Source organism: Apodemus sylvaticus, chromosome 23 (genome assembly GCF_947179515.1).
Source record: "Apodemus sylvaticus chromosome 23, mApoSyl1.1, whole genome shotgun sequence".
NCBI lineage: Eukaryota > Metazoa > Chordata > Mammalia > Rodentia > Muridae > Apodemus > Apodemus sylvaticus.
Genome location: NC_067494.1, coordinates 51,747,186 through 51,765,466, shown reverse-complemented (window position 1 = coordinate 51,765,466; position 18,281 = coordinate 51,747,186). Strand labels below are relative to the sequence as shown.

Here is an 18,281-nt window from a genome sequence, read left to right as displayed (position 1 = left end):
TCAATCCTATTCCGTTGATCCGCTTGCCTGACATTGTACCAATACCATGCAGTTTTTATCACTATTGCTCTGTAGTAAAGTTTGAGGTCTGGGATACTGAATTCCCCTGAAGTTCTTTTACTGTTGAGAATAGTTTTAGCTATCCTGGGTTTTTTGTTATTCCAGATGAATTTGAGCATTGCTCTTTCTAGCTCTATGAAGAACTGGGTTGGGATTTTGATGGGGATTGCATTGAATCTGTAGATTGCCTTTGGCAATATGGCTATTTTAACTATATTAATCCTGCCAATCCATGAGCATGGAAGATTTTTCCATTTTTCTGAGATCTTCTTCGATTTCCTTCTTGAGAGATCTGAAGTTCTTGTCATATAGGTCTTTCACCTGTTTGGTTAGAGTCACCCCAAGATACTTGATGCTGTTTGTGGCTATTGTGAAGGGTGTCATTTCCCTAATTTCTTTCTCAGTCTGCTTATCTTTTGAGTATATAAAGGCTACTGATTTGCTTGAGTTGATTTTGTAGCCAGCCACTTTGCTGAAGTTGTTTATCAGCTGTAGGAGTTCTCTGGTAGAATTTTTTGGATCACTTAAGTATACTATCATATCATCTGCAAATAGTGATAGTTTGACTTCTTCCTTTCCAATTTGTATCCCTTTGACCTCCTTGTGTTGTCTAATTGCTCTAGATAGGACTTCAAGAACTATATTAAAAAGATATGGAGAGAGGGGGCAGCCTTATTTAGTCCCTGATTTTAGTGGGATTGCTTCAAGTTTCTCTCCATTTAGTTTGATGTTGGCTACCGGTTTGCTGTATATTGCTTTTACTATGTTTAGATATGGGCCTTGAATTCATGTCCTTTCCAAGACTTTTAGCATGAAAGGATGCTGAATTTTGTCAAATGCCTTTTCAGCATCTAATGAAATGATCATGTGGTTTTTTTCTTTGAGTTTATGTAGTGGATAGCATTTATGGATTTCCTTATATTGAACCATCCCTGCATCCCTGGGATGAAGCCTACTTGATCCTGGTGGATGATCGTTTTGATGTGTTCTTGGATTCGGTGGGCAAGAATTTTATTGAGTAATTTTGCACCAATATTCATAAGGGAAATTGGCCTGACATTCTCTTTCTTAGTTGGATCTTTGTGTGGTTTTGGTATCAGCATAATTGTGGCTTCATAGAAGGAGTTGGGTAGTGTTCCTTCTGTTTCTATTTGGTAGAATAGTTTGAAGAGTATTGGTGTTAAGTCTTCTTTGAAGGTCTTATAGAATTCTGCATTGAAACCACCTGGAACTGTGATTTTTTTGGTCGGAAGGTTATCTATGACCCCCTTCTATTTCTTTAGGGGTTATGGGTCTGTTTAGATGATCTATTTGACCCTGGTTTAATTTTGGTATTTGGTATCTGTCTAAGTCCATTTCCTCCAGATTCTCCAGTTGTGTTGAGTACAGGCTTTTATAGTAGGATCTGATAATTTTTTGAATTTCCTCAGTTTCTGTTGTAATATCTCCCTTTTCATTTCTTTTTTTTGTTTTGTTTTGTTTTTTGTTGTTGTTGTTGTTTTGTTTTTTGGATTTGGTTTTTTCCGAGACAGGGTTTCTCTGTATAGCCCTGGCTGTCCTGGAACTCACTCTGTAGACCAGGCTGGCCTTGAACTCAGAAATCTGCCTGCCTCTGCCTCCCAGAGTGCTGGGATTACAGGTGTGTGCCACCACCGCCCGGCTCCCTTTTCATTTCTAATTTTGTTAATTTGGATACTTTCTCTGTGCCCTTTGGTTAGTCTGGCTAAGGGTTTATCTGTCTTGTTGATTTTTTCAAAGAACCAGCTTTTGGTCTTGTTGATTCTTTGTATGGTTCTCTTGGTTTCTACTTGATTGATTTCAGCTCTGAGTTGATGATTTCCTGTCTTCTCCTCCTCCTGGGTGAATTAGCTTCTTTTTGTTCCAGGGTTTTCAGTTGTTCCTTTAATCTTCTAGTGTATGCTCCCTCGAATTTCCATTTGGAGGCACTCAAAGCTATGAATTTTCCTCTTAGCACTGCTTTCATTTTGTCCCATAGATTTGTGTATGTTGTGCCTTCAATTTCGTTAAATTCTAAAAAATCTTTGATTTCTTTCTTTCTTTCTTCCTTTACCAAGGTATCATTGAGTAGAGTATTGTTCAGTTTCCATGTATATGTGGGCTTTCTGTTGTTTTTATTGTTATTAAAGACCACTTTTACTCCATAGTGATCTGATAGAAGGCATAGGATTATTTCAATCTTCTTATATTTGTTGAGGTCTGTCTTGTGACCTACTATATGATCAATTTTGGAGAAGGTACCATGAAGTGCTGAGAAAAAGGTATAATCTTTTGCTTTGGGATGAAAAGTTCTATATATATCTGTTAAATCCAATTGGTCCAAAGCCTCAATTAGTTTCACTGTCTTCCTGTTTAGTTTCTGTTTTCCTGATCGGTCCATTGATGAGAGTGGAGTGTTGAAGTCACCCACAATTATTGTGTTAGGTGCAATGTGTACTTTGAGCTTTAGTAAAGTTTCTTTTATGAATGAGGGCACCCTTGTATTTGGAGCATAGATGTTCAGGATTGAGAGTTCTTCTTGTTGGATTTTTCTTTTGACCAGCAAGAAGTGACCTTCCATGTCTCTTTTGATGCCGTTAGGTTGAAAGTCAATTTTATCTGATATTAGAATGGCAACTCCAGATTGTTTCCTGAGACCATTTGCTTGTAGAATTGTCTTCCAACCTTTTACTCTAAGGTAGTTTTTGTCTTTGACACTGAGGTGTGTTTCCTGTATGCAGCAAAATGTAGGGTCTTGTTTACATAACTAGTCTGTTAGTCTATGTCTTTTTATTGGGGAATTGAGTCCATTGATGTTAAGAGATATTAAGGAGTAGTGGTTATTGCTTCCCATCATTTTTGATGTTAATTTTATATTTGTGTGGTTATCTTCTTTTGGGTTTGATGAAAGAAGCTTAATATCCTGCTTTTCCCAGGGTATAGTTTCCCTCATTGTAATGGTGTTTTCCCCCTATTATCCTTTGTAGGGCTGGGTTTGTGGAAAGATATTATGTAAATTTGGTTTTGTCATGGAATATCTTGGTTTCTTCATCTATAGTGATTGAGAGTTTCACTGGGTATAGTAGTCTTGGCTGGCATTTGTGTTCTCTTAGAGTCTGCATGAGCTCTGCTCAGGATCTTCTAGCTTTCATGGTCTCTGGTGAGAAGTCTGGTGTAATTCTGATAGGTCTTCCTTTATATGTTACTTGCCCTTTTTCTCTTACTGCCCTAAGTATTCTCTTTGTTTATTACATTTGGGGTTTTGATTATTATGTGATGCGAGGTAGTTCTGTTCTGGTCCAGTCTGTTTGGAGTTCTATGGGCTTCTTTTATATTCATGGGCATCTCTCTCTTTAGTTTAGGAAAGTTTTCTTCCATAATTTTGTTGAAGATATTTGCTGGCCCTTTAAGTTATAAATCTTCACTCTCATCAATGCCTATAATCCTTAGATTTGGCTTTCTCATTGTGTCCTGGATTTCCTGGATGTTTTGGGTTACAAGCTTTTTGCATTTTGCATTTTCTTTGACTGTTGAGTCCATGGTTTCTATTGTATCTTCGGCATCTGAGATTCTTTCTTCTATCTCTTGTATTCTGTTGTTGATATTTGCATCTATGGTCCCTGATTTCTTCCCAAGGTTTTCTATCTCCAAAGATATCTCCCTTTGTGCTTTCTTACTTGTTTCTACTTCTGTTTTCAGATCCTGGAAGTTTTTGCTCAGTTCTGTCATTTGCTTGTTTGTGTTTTCCTCTAATACTTTGAGAGATTTTTGTGTTTCCTCTTTCATGACTTCTGCCTGTTGATCAAACTTCTCCTGTATTTTTTTAAGTGAATTTTGCATTTCCTCCTTATTGGCTACAAACTTCTGACCCATATTGTCCTGAATTTCTTTAAGTGATTTTTGTGTTTCCCTTGTAAGGGCTTCTAGCTTTTGATCATTTTTCTCCTGAATTTCTTTAAGAGATTTATTTATGTCCTTCATGTGTTTCCTCTAACAGCATCCTTACCAGTGCTTTTAAACCCAACTCTTGTTTTTCTGGTGTGTTGGGGTATCCAGGACTTGCTGTTGTTGGAGAATTGGGTTCAGATGCTGCCATAATGCCTTGGTTTCTGTTAGCAACGTTCCTACGCTTGCCTTTAGCCATCTAGTTCTCACTGGTGTTAGATGGTCTTATTGTCACTGGCTGGTGCCACAACCTATTGTGGACCTTTAGGGCTATTTCCGAGACACTGGATGACTGGGTTTCCTCTGGCACAGATTACTGATATGCTGCCTTCCTCTTTTGTGCCTTTGGAGCCCTGCTCAGTCTTGCCTCAGGAAATGTTATACTTGGGTTGTCAAGGTGAACCAGGTATTCTCAGACTGCTCTGTTATGGAGCAAAGATGGTGAGGGGGGGGGTCACTCCCTCTGTTGATTCTCACGTAGGACACAGGCCCCACGACCAACCAGATAAGCCGCCTATGTTCTTAGGTCCTGGGCGCAGACAGACCCCTGGAGATTTGCACCTCCAGAGATCTTAAGCTCAGGATAATACAGTACCTAGTGATGTTTTTCTGCCCTGGCAGGCCACAAAGATGGCCATGGGAGTAGCTCCCTCTGCTGTTCTCTGCAAAGGATACAGGCCCCATGACCAACCAACTGCGAGAGGAACCACCTGTGTGCTCAGGTCGTGGGCACAGGCAGACCTCTGGCTGTTTGCACTCCCAGAGATCTAAAGCTCTCCAGGCAGGACACAGGCCCCACGCCCGGCGGACTGGCAGATGAACCACGTATGTGCTCAGTTCCTGAGTGCAGGCAGACCCCTGGTGGCTTGCACCCCCAGAGATCTAAAGCTCAGGGTGATACAGTACCTAATGAAGCTCTTCTGCTCCAGCAGGCAATAAATATGGCCACGGGGCTTCTCTCCCTGTGCTGGTCTCCAGGCAGGACACAGGTCCCACGCCCGGAGGTCTGGCAGACGAACCGCCTATGAGCTCAGTTCCTGAGCGCAGGCAGACCCCTGGCGGTTTGCCCCCCCAGAGATCTAAAGCTCAGGGTGATACAATACCTAATGAAAGATATGGACACTTTCTATGAGTCATAAGTCTTTGTCTTTTCATAAAATTGATTATGGCTTCTTATCTCTATGATAAAAGCTATTATATGATATATGATAATAGATACCTCTTTTTTTTCTCTTTTGGTTGAATGAAAATTCACTATTACAAATGGAAAACGTGAAGGACAAAGTGATATGAGTCCTGAGTAGATTCTTTGTCAGATCATAGGATTGAAATTTAGCGTTTGCTTTTCATAATAAAGTGTGTATATAGATTGTTTTAAAGAAAAAACTTGCTTATTAGAACAGCAATCACAATAATTCTGAGACTTAAAATGGTGGCATTGTGGGAAGTTATACCTCATATGTTACATCTATATTTAGCTCCCTTTTTGGAGAGTAATCTGACTTGGTAATATATGCCAAGATGTTTTTACATGTTAACTATTTCAAAATATTCAAACCATTTGTTACTGGTTTCACTTTAAATAATATCATGATTTCGAAAAGTAATCAAGTTCATTTAGATGAAAATTGTCATAAAATAATCACTGAAAATATTTACTATGAGAGTTTGTATACTACTTGAAAAAAAATAAATCAGATGGAGACAGTGTTTGTATGATATTCTTCAGGATGGTGCCACTGAAGGTACCAGAGACTGGAAACAAAATTCCTCTGAAGAGCAAATAAACTTGCTGATGACGTGCTATTCAGGACAAGTTTGGTAAACATAATAACAAATGGAAAGGTGTACATGAAATAACATTAAATGACTAAGATAGAATATCAAGTAATAGGAACACAAACCAGAGCTAAACATGCTATAAAAATGAGATAAAGTAGTTTAACGTTTATTAGACTCTTTTCTCCTTCTAAATGTACTTTCATAAAACATGAGACCCTCTTTCTTCAGGAATGTCCAGCTATGGTTTCACTTTTCCAACAGAAGCATCAGATAGCTAAAGCAGAATGGAATTTAAGTCATTATCCATTGTTACCAACCGCTGAGGGACACAACAAAAGAACCAACGTACAGAGCAGCAGGATCCCTGCTTGTTTCCTACCACGGGAGCAAGAAATTTTATTTTCTTGTTAACTTTTTTTGAGGTAAAAATACATTGATAGTAGTAATAAGAACATTTTCCCATACTATTAAAAAGAAATGCACAATTTTACATTGAAAGAAATTTCTATGACTAATACATGGCAAAAACCATATTTGGATATTAACCAACATTAAATCCTGAAACTGCCACATTTTAGCTTTCAGCTTTGATTTAAAATGTTTTCCCATTGAATGAAATTGCAACTTACTGCCCTTCTTCGCTCAAGTCTATGCCTTTCCTGAGATGCTAGCCTCATGTTTCACCAAACTTGTTATTTCCATTCATGTTTAATTTGCTTAAGGGATTTGAATTTTATGTATAATTTTGAAATTCATTTTTCCATTGATTAATTAAGAACTAGTCTAAAAGTTCTTGCCATGCAAGTATGATGACATAAATTAGATCCCATAAGCCCCCATACGGCTGGGTAGAAAGAGCTGATTCTATAAACTTGTCTTCTAGCTTCAACACAAGCCAGATCACATGTCATGTACACATACAAAAACACAAATAATAAAAAAAAATTTCTTAAAGGACAAAAAGACATAGACAAAATAAGCTTTAAGAATATATTTATCCAATATATCTGTGTGGGAAGCCGTCCTGAGCTATTCAGATTTAATGCTTACTCATGGCCCTAAGGTGGTGGCTGCTAAAATATGAGAACAATTAACTAGAGCCTTCCCCATGAGCTGTAGGTGCGAGTGCAAGTTCCTGCCCTAACCGCGGAATGTTCCTGCCGGTGTTAACTCCCAGGTGTCCTCACCGGCTGACCTCCTCGCTTCCTGCTTCGATTACTAGGGGTATCTCCACCCTCCTTTGCTCTTGTGTGAAGGTCAATTCCTTCTCTGTAAGCCTTAAAACCCACTTACCTCCCCGACATTAAATGAAGCCATGACACAACCCAGACTGACTTGTCTTTCTTAGCGTGCTTGGCCTCCCTTCTCTCTTTCCCCCCATTTTTGACCCTCAGGTAGTGCCTCTTCGGAACCCGGGAATAACTGGACCTGCTGGACGGGTCATATCTGATATAATTTCTGCATGTAGGTACGTAAAAATTATTAATAGGGCAAGGGAGATGGCTAAGTGGATAATGTGCTTGCTGCACAGGCATGACGAAGAGTTTGGATTTTCCGATCTGAGTGGGGATGGTATGTGGGTGTCGCAGCAGTCAGTCTCTCACTCTAACTCTCTAAAAGTAAAAACAGCAGTCCTCAGAGCAAGCTGGCTGGTTAGACGAGTCCGGTTGTGAGCTCTGGGTTCATCTGGGTGACCTTGTGGTAGAGTAACCAGGGAAGACTCACACCTTCAGCCTTCCACACACATCTCCAGTGTTGACCTCATGTACCACACACATGCAAACATACATGTGCACACAAACAAATTCATACCAAATTATTACTGAAGCTGTTTACTTCATGTTTTAAAACTCTGTTGTGCACTCATAGAATCGTTAATGATTTGTAGGTATGGTACCTTGGCACTACCATCACTACCATGCAGGACAGCACAGGGAAAGATGGACTATAAACGACTTCACCACCTGCTGAGGAACATTTCAACGTTTTCCATTATAAACAATAAAATTAAAAAGTGCCCAGAAAGAAGGCAAGTACTCTATTATGGGAGACATTCAAGTACAACACGAGTTACAAAAGAAGAAATTCCAGTTTGGGGGATCATTACTACCCAAATCAGACTGGCAATGAATAGTTATAGTCTATCTGCTGTTGGGGAAAGTGTGAACTCTATTAAAATAGCTGTTTTTGTTCTTTGACTCCAAAACATTCACTTTGACATTTATCTTCCAGAAAACGTCCATGAGTGCTGGGGTCTCTTCTAACTCCTGTTAAGCTCGAATGTTTCCCACAATGGACTATTTGCCTTCTTTGGGGGCTCATAAAAGGAGATTCTCGTTTGTGGTTAGTTTTGGGACCTCTCCCTTGTTCCCTCTTGAGCACCTCATGGTTTACCTCTGGGAACTAACTGGCCACTGATAAAGATCCCCATTTTTGTAAAACTTAAACAGAAAAAAAATGCAAGTTAGCCGTCTTTTCTTACTGTTGAATATAAGAAGTATTTTTGGTATCAAGACAGAGAAGCTGGTGGGGTCTAGATAAAGGACATCTATAACGGATATAATTGAATATAAAGGACTTTCAGTTTCATCATTACAAAAAACCAATTGGGCAAAGAAAAACTTTGCGTACTTTTCTAGCAAATCGGATGGTTGTAAAATAATACATATACGTAATACTCCTTGCAAATGATAGACAGTAAGCCAATACAACAATAAAAGGAAGTAAGGCAGGAGAAAGGGGGAAAGGAGAGAGAAAAAGAAACAGATTAGCTTTATTGGGAGAAAATGTTAATGAGAATGTCTTTATTACTACACAGTCAATTTACTTTGAGTAGTTCTACAGAACTTTAATTCTCAATACGACTACAAAGTAATTTGAATCAAGTAAATGTAATGTGTGACTAGACAACATGGAAAAGAAACCGGAAGATTGAGTCCAGCAAAGGATAATCTTTGTAGGCTTTGGGGAAAATAAGGTTGCAGACTTAGAACGAAAGCCTTCTGTTTTGCAGTAAGTATTGTGAGGAAGAGAAAACGTTCTGTTCTGAAGTTTTTATAAAAAAATTAAATTCAGGAAATAAATGGAAGAGGAGAGATTAACAGGAAAACCATCCCTTTCATTATGAGCATAACAGACTAGCCAAGGCTTGAAGACGCGCGCGGCAGGCTGGGTGGTTAAATCAAGGGACTGGTGACAAGTTTGGGGAGGGAAAGGGAAGGGATGTATGGTGAATAAAGACTGTCTAATAGTGGAAATGAAAACTCTCTGAGAAATAGAAACTATCCCAGAGGAGCCTGCCGAGAAGGATGTCATCTATATCAATGCGTCTGGGCGTGGCGGCTTATTTTCCTTGGTTGATGAGATTCGTAGGGGGCCCGACCAAGAGAGTAGAGTTCCTTTAAGGAGTGTCAACCTTTTATAAGATAAGAGGATGTCAGAAAAAAAAAAAAGCCCCTCCCTGTGCTGTGAGTGAAAAAAAGGCAGGAGACCAGAGAGATTTTTACATCTTGAACTCAACGAATCAAAGCACTGTAAAGCCAGGTGTCATTTTCTGAGCCCAATGGTACAATTCGTCATTCACCCTCGGGGTCTTGCTCCCTTCTTTTGCGTAGAAAGACTTTCAGCTTACTCCATTATTTTAACCCCGACACACGCTTTTCTAGCTAGATATATACTTTTGTTGTTTGTTTGTTTGGTTGGTTGTTTTTTTTTTTTCCGAGACAGAGTTTCTCTGTGTAGCCCTGGCTATCCTGGAACTCACTCTGTAGACCAGGCTGGCCTCGAACTCAGAAATCCGCCTGCCTCTGCCTCCCAAGTGCTGGGATTAAATGCAAGCGCCACCACCACCCGGCTGGATATATACTTTCTGAGGTGTTTCCCTCCCCTGTAAATCCTACTGTCAACATGTGTGGCACTTGCAATGCCCCGGTTGAAGGTGCCAGGTTGAAGACACAGTCCACTGAACCTTCTTTTCCACAGAGAGCGAGCCAAGTCCTGTCAGTTTTTCACAGTCAACCGGTAAACGGGATAAAGAGACACTGCCCTTGATCAACACGAAGGAATAAGAAAAGATCCCAAACATGTTGCCAACAAGAATGCACTAAATACAAGGCAAAGTTGAAGGAAAGTTGTCTTAAGTTACCAAACTTCATCTTTAACAAATGTTGTGATTTATGATAAAAGGGACTATATTTTTGTATTGGTGATACATGAAGACTCCTTTCTCTCTCTCTCTCTCTCTCTCTCTCTCTCTCTCTTTGTTGTTCTTGTTTCTCGAGACAGGGTTTCTCTGTGTAGCTCTGGCTGTCCTGGAACTCATTCTGGAGACTAGGCTGGTCATGAAGTCAGAAATCCGCCTGCCTCTGCCTCCCAGAGTGCTGGGATTAAAGGCATGCGCCACCACTGCCCAGCTTCCTCTCTTATTTTTTAAAAATTTATTTGCACTAGTGGTTTTGTGATCAAAGGTTTTTATCCAATAGACAAATAGGTAGAGATGATAAATGATAGTAGACAGACAGACAGACAGACAGCTAGCTAACTAGCTAGCTAGATGATAGATAGTCGAGATCATTTTGCTTATTAACTGAAAGGGTAAAGCATCTCATTCTTTTTAATTATAGGCCGGTGTAGTCTCAAATTTACTTTTCAGTTTTCCTAGCAATCTGGAATCTCAACAGATCATCTGTGTTTTCCAGTTTTCTCTTTGGAAACCATCTTTCACCAAATACTGTGTATTTACTTCCCGGTTTCATCAACAAATCACTTGCGGGACTAGTACGATGTCTGGGTAGACACAGTAGATCACTTCAGAATAACATGTGTCCTACATTACATTGTGACTGTCACAACTCACAGATCAGCAAGGCATGCTTAAGGTTTTTAAATAACTCAGTCTCAAGTAGGGATGAGTAAAGGATCTGGGCTATTGAACTGTAGATTTTTGTGCTCCGACTGTTTGCATTTGTTGGGTTAACAATTTCCCCTTTCATTTAGGAGTGTTAGCAGCCTCTGATACTGAAAGCCAGTGCCCAGCAGAAACAGACCAGGGGAAAATTTCTGGCTCACTTGCATAGCACCAATTCATCAGTTCTGCAGATATATGAAGTGTGACTGAAGACTAATATGAGTGATTAGATTTTTGTGGGCAACAGAGTTCGTACGTATAAATGAGCAACATTCCTCAGGGTGTCTGTCTGTGTGTTCCTCTGTGATTGGTCTGGAAGCATTTTCAGATTTCCCCTCTGGGGAGAGCATTCTTTTGAATATCTTTAATAGTGGCAGTTTGTCCTCGAAGGAAGAATTTGATGTTTTTGGAAGTGGTAAAATGTATTCACGGTACACATCTGTTGCTTTGTCTACCCAGAAGTCTTTTTCCCAATTTCTGGTTGAAGAGACTGTATTTCTTCTATTGTTTATGCTGTCTTCGAAGGACTTTGAGAAGGAAATAGTTTTTTTGTTTTTTTCTTTTAAAGATTTATTTATTTATTATATGTAAGTACACTGTAGCTGTCTTCAGACATACCAGAAGAGGGCGTGAGATCTTATGTAGTTGCTGGGATTTGAACTCAGGACCTTTGGAAGAGCAGTCAGTGCTCTTAACAGCTGAGCCATCTCTCCAGCCCAAGGAAATAGATTTAAAATATCTTGAGAAATTACATTTTTCCCCTCTGGTAACTGAACCCGTATTTTGCCCTCCTCCTTTCCCACTATGTCTGAGTTGTCTAGATGGGCTTTACTTGACCACTGGTTGTAGACAGACAGACAGACAGACAGGTACCACAGGTCTGACCACAACCATCAACTCAGAAACAGACATAGGACAAAAGCATCATGATGGTGCTTGGTTCTTGGACTGGAACCGGTAAGGCGACTTACACAGATGGCTACTTTCTTGTTGCATCAGGAAAGAACCACAGTAAAAATGGACACAGAAATTAAGAAAGCAAACCCTAGCTGGGCAGAGGTGGGACCTTTAATCCCAGCACTTGGGAGGCAGATTTCTGAGTTCGAGGCCAGCCTGGTCTACAGAGTGAGTCCCAGGACAGCCAGGGCTACACAGAGAAACCCTGTCTCAAAACCAAAAAAAAAAAAAAAAAAAAAGCAAACTCTGAGACACGCACAATCACGAGTATGTGTGTGCATAGCCATGAACAACCATGCAAAGATGTCAAATCCTGGTTTGTTTTTTCAGGTAGAAAAAAGCCATCCTTTTTGTTTGGTTTGTTTTCAGAAATTTGACAGAAGAAACCATGATTAAATGGGGGGGGGGGGGTAGGGAGTAAAGGGAAGGAAAAAAAGACAGCCAATCTGGAAATGAGAAATTATCCCAGGGATGTGTTTTAGCATAAGGCCCTACACACACAGCTGTTCCTTGTTCTACTGTTTGGATCTGGAAAGCAAATAAAGGCCTTGCTCGTGCTAGGCAAGTGCTTGACCATTGACCCAAACCTAAACTGCTTGCTTTATCAGACTCAGGTTTCGTGGATCAAAATTTTAGGTACTCTAAGTAGTCTGGGAAAATTGCAAACAATTCTGGTCTCGCTCTTACACACACACACACACACACACACACACACACACACACACACACACACACGCACACGCACACTCACACTCATACACACACGCACACACACGCACGCATGCACGCACGCACGCACACTCACACTCACACACACACACACGCACACACGCGCACACTCACACACACGCGCGCGCGCATGCACGCGCACACACACAGCGCACACTCACACACACACACACGCACGCGCACACACACGCGCGCACACTCACACTCATACACACACGTGCGCGTGCACACTCAGACACACACGCACGCACACTCACGCTCATACACACACACACACACACACACACGCACGCTTGCACACACTCACACTCACACACACACACACACACACACACACATGCACCACCCTCAGAGTTGAATTAATTTGTTTACAAATGAACTTATGGAATACAATTCATGCCGAAACTAGGAACTGCCAGTAAATTGCAGTCTGGTATTTCCCACTGGAAGCCAGCATTCATTGGAAATCAAAAGCTCTAAGAGTAAAGTTCTTCTCACTTTTTCCTACACCAGTTTTTCTCTCAGACAAAAATATGACCAAGGTTTACTTAGATGGAAAGAAATGAGTTGTTTGGCTCCTAGTAGGGTACTTAGAAGTAATACCCAAATGTTGGTGCCAAGGAGCCCTTTTGAGAGGAAAAGCATAGCTCTTTGCCCCTTCTGCTAATTTCTAGCTGCCAGAAGGATACTCTTCTGCATGTTCTTCCCTGCGAGGCCAGGGCTACGCTGCTCTGTGAAGGATGTATTGAGTAATTTCAGGCTGGGATATCAAAGCCTGGAGTGTGGTCAGACGCATGGAAAAAAATATTAAATAACCTAGAACTGCCTGGAATTTGCTCAGTAGTTCTGCAATACTTCAGAACTTAAACAAAACAAAACAAAACAAAACAAAATGGAAAAAAGTAAGGATCTGAGGTGATTCTGTGGACATGGCGCACATCAGTATAGAAAAAAGGGGTCCACACACACCCAGGGGCAGAGTCTGGATCATTTGAGTTGTTAGTTATAATGAAAAGCACCTAGGAGATTAGATTAGTCTGTGATAACATTTCCAGGGATAATTAGACTATGAGAGCTCTAACCTAATTAATGGATTATAAATCCTTCATGGATTGGTAATAGGATGGTATTGTTGGGAGTTCATAAGGGATGGACCCTGGTTGGGGTCCATCACTGAAAGTGTGTCTGTCCGGGTTGTACTTTGCTGTGGCTTCTTCTTGTATTCATCTTTTCTGCTTTTTAGCTGTTAAAATGTAAACTGACACCGCCCCCCCCCACCGTGTATGTGTATGTGTGTGTGTGTGTGTGTGTGTGTGTGTGTACACACATTTCTTCTTTTAGTTCTGGGTTACAGAGAAAACATGTTCAAGGAAGGAAAAGTATCGACCTAAAAGTATCTGCCTGAAAGAGTTCTAAATTTGGGTTTGGGTCCAAGATCAAAGTTAGACAGTGGCTCTACAGGTCAGGTCGTGGACTTGAGTCCGTGATGACGAGAGAAAGCAGGCCGTGCCTTTCAACTTTGCGATGCTTTAGAACTGTCTGATGAGAGACACACAAGACTGATGCATGGACCATGCACCCAAAAAGTCTGATTTCACCTTGAAACAATCTGACCATGTAAAAAAAAATGTAAAGTTCTTTGAGTATTTTACATGCACAACCGAAAAAAAAACGCTGGGATAGAGAAAATGAGTTCTATGATACTGGAACTCTAGATGAAAACTGTATCAACACTGGAGACCATTTCCGTGATTTGAATTTTTATGAGCACCACAAAAACATAAGGTGACAATGTTTGTGTTAGTGTTTACCTATAAACATAGTGAAAGGTGAGGAAAACTTTGATAGTCTGACATAGGCTATAAAGAAAAACACCTGAGAACTTTGGCTGAAAAGATTTTTTTTTCCCCCAAAGAAATAGGAGAGTTATAAACTTTTGGGCTTTTTTCCCCCCCATTTGTTTATATCCAGACTGAGGTGACCAGATTCTCAGTGAAGAACACATCCAAGGACTTGATTCTTTTGCTTTTCTAGAAATAGTTAATGTTAAGAGCAAAAGCACACATGAACTGTAGCTAATAATAATAATAGCCAAATTCAGAATATTGAAGGAATAATGATTTTATTAAATCTGTAATATTCTGATGAGGTGCCAAAGTTTAGTGTCTAGTTTGTCTGTTTCTTTTCTTTTCCCATAACGACAAGGCATATTTTGATTTTTATAAAAATTAAATTATCATGACCCAAACAATACAATTCCTTTTTTGCGGGGGTGGGGGGGGTGGGGGGGGAGTTGGGGGGTGACTTTTTGGTTTTTTGGATTTTTTTTTTTTTTTGAGACAGGGTTTCTCTGTATATCCCTGGCTGTCCTGGAACTCACTCTGTAGACCAGGCTGACCTTGAACTCAGAAATCCGCCTGCCTCTGCCTCCCAGAGTGCTAACACTCCAGCTAACAATACAATTCTTGATTTCAGAATGATAGTTGTATCTTTAAAAATACGGTCTACAGGTTATTATTTCTCTCTGACGTGAAGGGTATATCTCTGATGTGAAGACTATATATGCTTTTAAAATTGTGAGCTTCAAACTAAAGGTCAATGATACTGTGGGCTAATCCATAAATTTTGGGGCAGGGCCATATGTTTTATGAAACTGTTATATTTTGCTATGAGATAGTCTGTGGCTGTTTGCTGTGGATAGTCCTGGGCGTGTATTTTGATGCTAATTCCACTCCTCAGAGGGCCTGCAGATGAGGAGTTGCTTTGTGAACCTTCTCCCCACCTTAACTTTTCAAATAAAGGCTTGAGCCAATGATTGGGCAGGAGGAAGGGGGAGGAGCAGAGAGTTTAGGGGAGGAGCCTCGGGGGATCAACAGGAAGGGGAGGAGCTACGAGGGATCGACATAGAGGCTGCAGAGAGAGAAGCTCGTGCCCTGGAGAAACTGCAAGTTCTATGGGATAATATAGATGGGATAAATAGAGTAGTGTAGTGGGAGATCTGCCCGGTCTAGGCTTATAGCTTGTTTTGTTACTGATTGAGTTGAGATTTCTTTTACAGGGGAATTGGATGGGAAACAAAGTAGCACTAGCTTTTTATCCAATTTTCAGGGAGTTCATAGCAGTAACAGCCACCACCTTCACGACTCCATCTTCTTACAGACTCCTTTACTCTCGTCCCTTTCTACAGTGTAGTATAAAGAACAAGACACGAGCCAGTGTTTGTCTTGTCCCTTTCCTATATTCCTCCGTGCCAGTGACACAGACATGTGTGATACTCTGTCGGCGCAATGTCCTGGCCGAAATTGCTTTGCTGTTAGATAGGGCCAGCCATGACCATAACCTTTGTTGCTTTTGCTGAAGCTTCTGAGATTATTCCGAGGAAAGTAGTCTACATAATTTTCAGTTCAGAGAATTTGTACAGTGTCATGATTATAAAAGAGAAGCGAAGTTTGATACTGACCTACCCAAGCACTTGTAATCTGGTTAGATTATCAGTCTTCTGAGGTGGACATTGACAAATACTGTAAAGCTATACCGCATGTATAGATCACAACCAACATGTGGCAATGTGCTGCATTTGAAATGATAGAGATTTTGTGGGACAAAAAATGAAATAGAAATTTCTTTCACTTAAAATTTATTCAACAAACCAAAAAAAAAAAAATCCTAATTCCTTCTCAAGATTACAAAAGCCTAAAGTTTTTCTTCCTGATGACATGTAGCCTCATTATGGGAAGTGATATGATTTTTGTTAAAATATCATTTTTAAATGAAATCCTCTAACGTTACATACACACCATAACCTTTTTAGGACCCTGGAATAGGGTGGTTATGTGCATCATCTTGTCTGAGAAATATATGCGATGATTTTTGTTATTAAAGCTAATTTCAAAATATATAATGAGAATGCAGTAATTTTGAGGAGGGTTCAACACATGCTGAATATTGAACATTTTCTTTTAAAAAAATCATCTGTACTGTTTATTTAATCGTAAGTATTTAAAACATTGTTATAAGCCAGGTGGTTGTGGCACATGTCTTTAATCCCAGTACTCAGAAGGCAGACACAGGCAGATCTCTGAGTTCAAGGACAATCTGATGCCTGATCTATAGACAAGTTTCAGGACAGCCACAGCTACACAGAGAAACTGTGTCGTAAAAATATCACTTCCCCAAGTCCTGGCTGCTGTTTTCTTCGAGGCTGCTATACTGGACTGTTGCGTGAAGCAATGCATAAAATTTAGCAAGGCACATGTCAACTAGGCTTTTTAGATTAGATCAAACCCTGAAGAATACTTTCTAAAGCAGTTTTGTTGTTTTTCTTTCACTCAGAAGTAGAACCATTAAGGGAATGGTTGGAAACATACGTGAAGTAGGAAGTTGGGATCTGGACCGGTCGACCCTAGCCTCCCATTCTGTGAAGACACTGTGTAGGAACAGTGCAGCCTTCCGGTAATGACTAGCATGCTAAGATTTCTAACAACTTCTGTCTAGTAGATTCCTGACGTGAAAGTCCTCAGGAAACCTGAGCCCTGGGTCGTGCTAATGATAGCCACACAGAGCCGTGAGGCTTAGTTGGTCATCGCTGGGTGAGGAAGGGTCAGGGTCACTGTAGATCTGAGTCAGAGCCAAGCTCAGGATTTCTTTTTTTTCTTTGTAAAATCGTAGTTCTTGTCCCGCCTTCCTGGCTTCCTCCAGCTGCTCCAGGGCCACACGCAGCTCTTGAGAGAGAATTCCTGGTGATTCGCGCTCCTTCATGATCCAGTCCAGGGCCATGTGGCTGCGCATCTTTTCATCTAAAGAATATTGGGAATAATAGGAGATGACTTCCTAGAACCAAGAAACAAAAATTCAGAGTGTCAATAAAGAGAAACAAAGGTGCGTGTGTGCAGAGACTTCCATACCTCCTCAAATTTTTGTTTTTTGTTTGTTTGATGTTTGGATTTAGTTTTTTTGAGACAGGGTTTCTCTGTGTAGCCCTGGCTGTCCTGGAACTCACTCTGTAGACCAGGCTGGCCTCGAACTCAGAAATCCGCCTGCCTCTGCCTCCCAAGTGCCAGGATCTCCCTCACCTTCTGATTGGTTTAAAAATGATCTGACGGCCAATAGTTAAGAGGGAGAGAAAAGGTAGGACTTCCGGGTCCAGATAGGAAGCAGGGGTGGAATGAACAGGTGCCTGGTCTGCGTGAGGGGTAACAGGCCACGCGGCAGACATAGACCAGATGAGGTGGGTTAATTTAAATTAGATGGACTAGTTGGGAGGTACCAAGTAACAGTGCCTACATTTTCATAAATGTTCTGGCGGGTCAGAGACAGTCCGTCGATACAAGACACGAAGAATCTTGTGACCTCAGTTTCCTTAAAAACGTAAGCGTTCAAAGACTATTTTCACGCTCTTTCCAGGGGTAGCAGATAGGAGTGAGTTTACGTCAGATTATCCATTACGACTGGCTCGTGCCTCTGTGGAAGGCCGTGCACGGCTTGTCTGCCACGTGCAGCTCGCCCTTGTGATTGTATACTTTACTCATGTGGCTCTTCTTAACTCTCAAAGTGTAAATTGTCAGATGCCCTGAGTAAGCTGGGCCATTGCAAGAGACTTTAGTCCACCTCATTTATTGGCTCAGTTCTGCATTACAGACTGGTGAACACTTTGTTAACATAAATATCCAAGTAGCTCACAATAAGCACAGGGATAAGCTTCAAAAATATATGGTTGAATGGGCGATTAGCATTATAGGTATTACAAAGATACCTTTGTGATACACTGTTTCTCGCTTTTGCAAACAATTAAAAATTAACCATTCCTTTCAATTCTCCTCTGAAAAAAAATATCAATCCATCATGCTGTCATATACATGTTTGATCATGGGGAACGGATGCATTGCTTATTTTTATTTTCAAGACC

The 18,281-nt window shown here is 40.6% G+C and overlaps 2 protein-coding genes across 4 annotated transcripts in view; both read right to left on the bottom strand.

Annotated features, from left to right (window-relative positions):
• LOC127673655 (zinc finger protein 431-like) overlaps positions 1–18,281 on the bottom strand; it is an 826,992-nt gene that overhangs the window by 276,789 nt on the left and 531,922 nt on the right. The window lies entirely within an intron of this gene.
• The window catches only part of Lix1 (limb and CNS expressed 1), a 55,700-nt gene continuing 54,168 nt past the window's right edge, over positions 16,750–18,281 (bottom strand). The window contains exon 6 of the mRNA XM_052169460.1: positions 16,750–17,206. Within this exon, the coding sequence (XP_052025420.1) occupies positions 16,919–17,206 (288 nt within the window). The 3' untranslated portion in view covers positions 16,750–16,918. The remainder of the gene's footprint in view (positions 17,207–18,281) is intronic.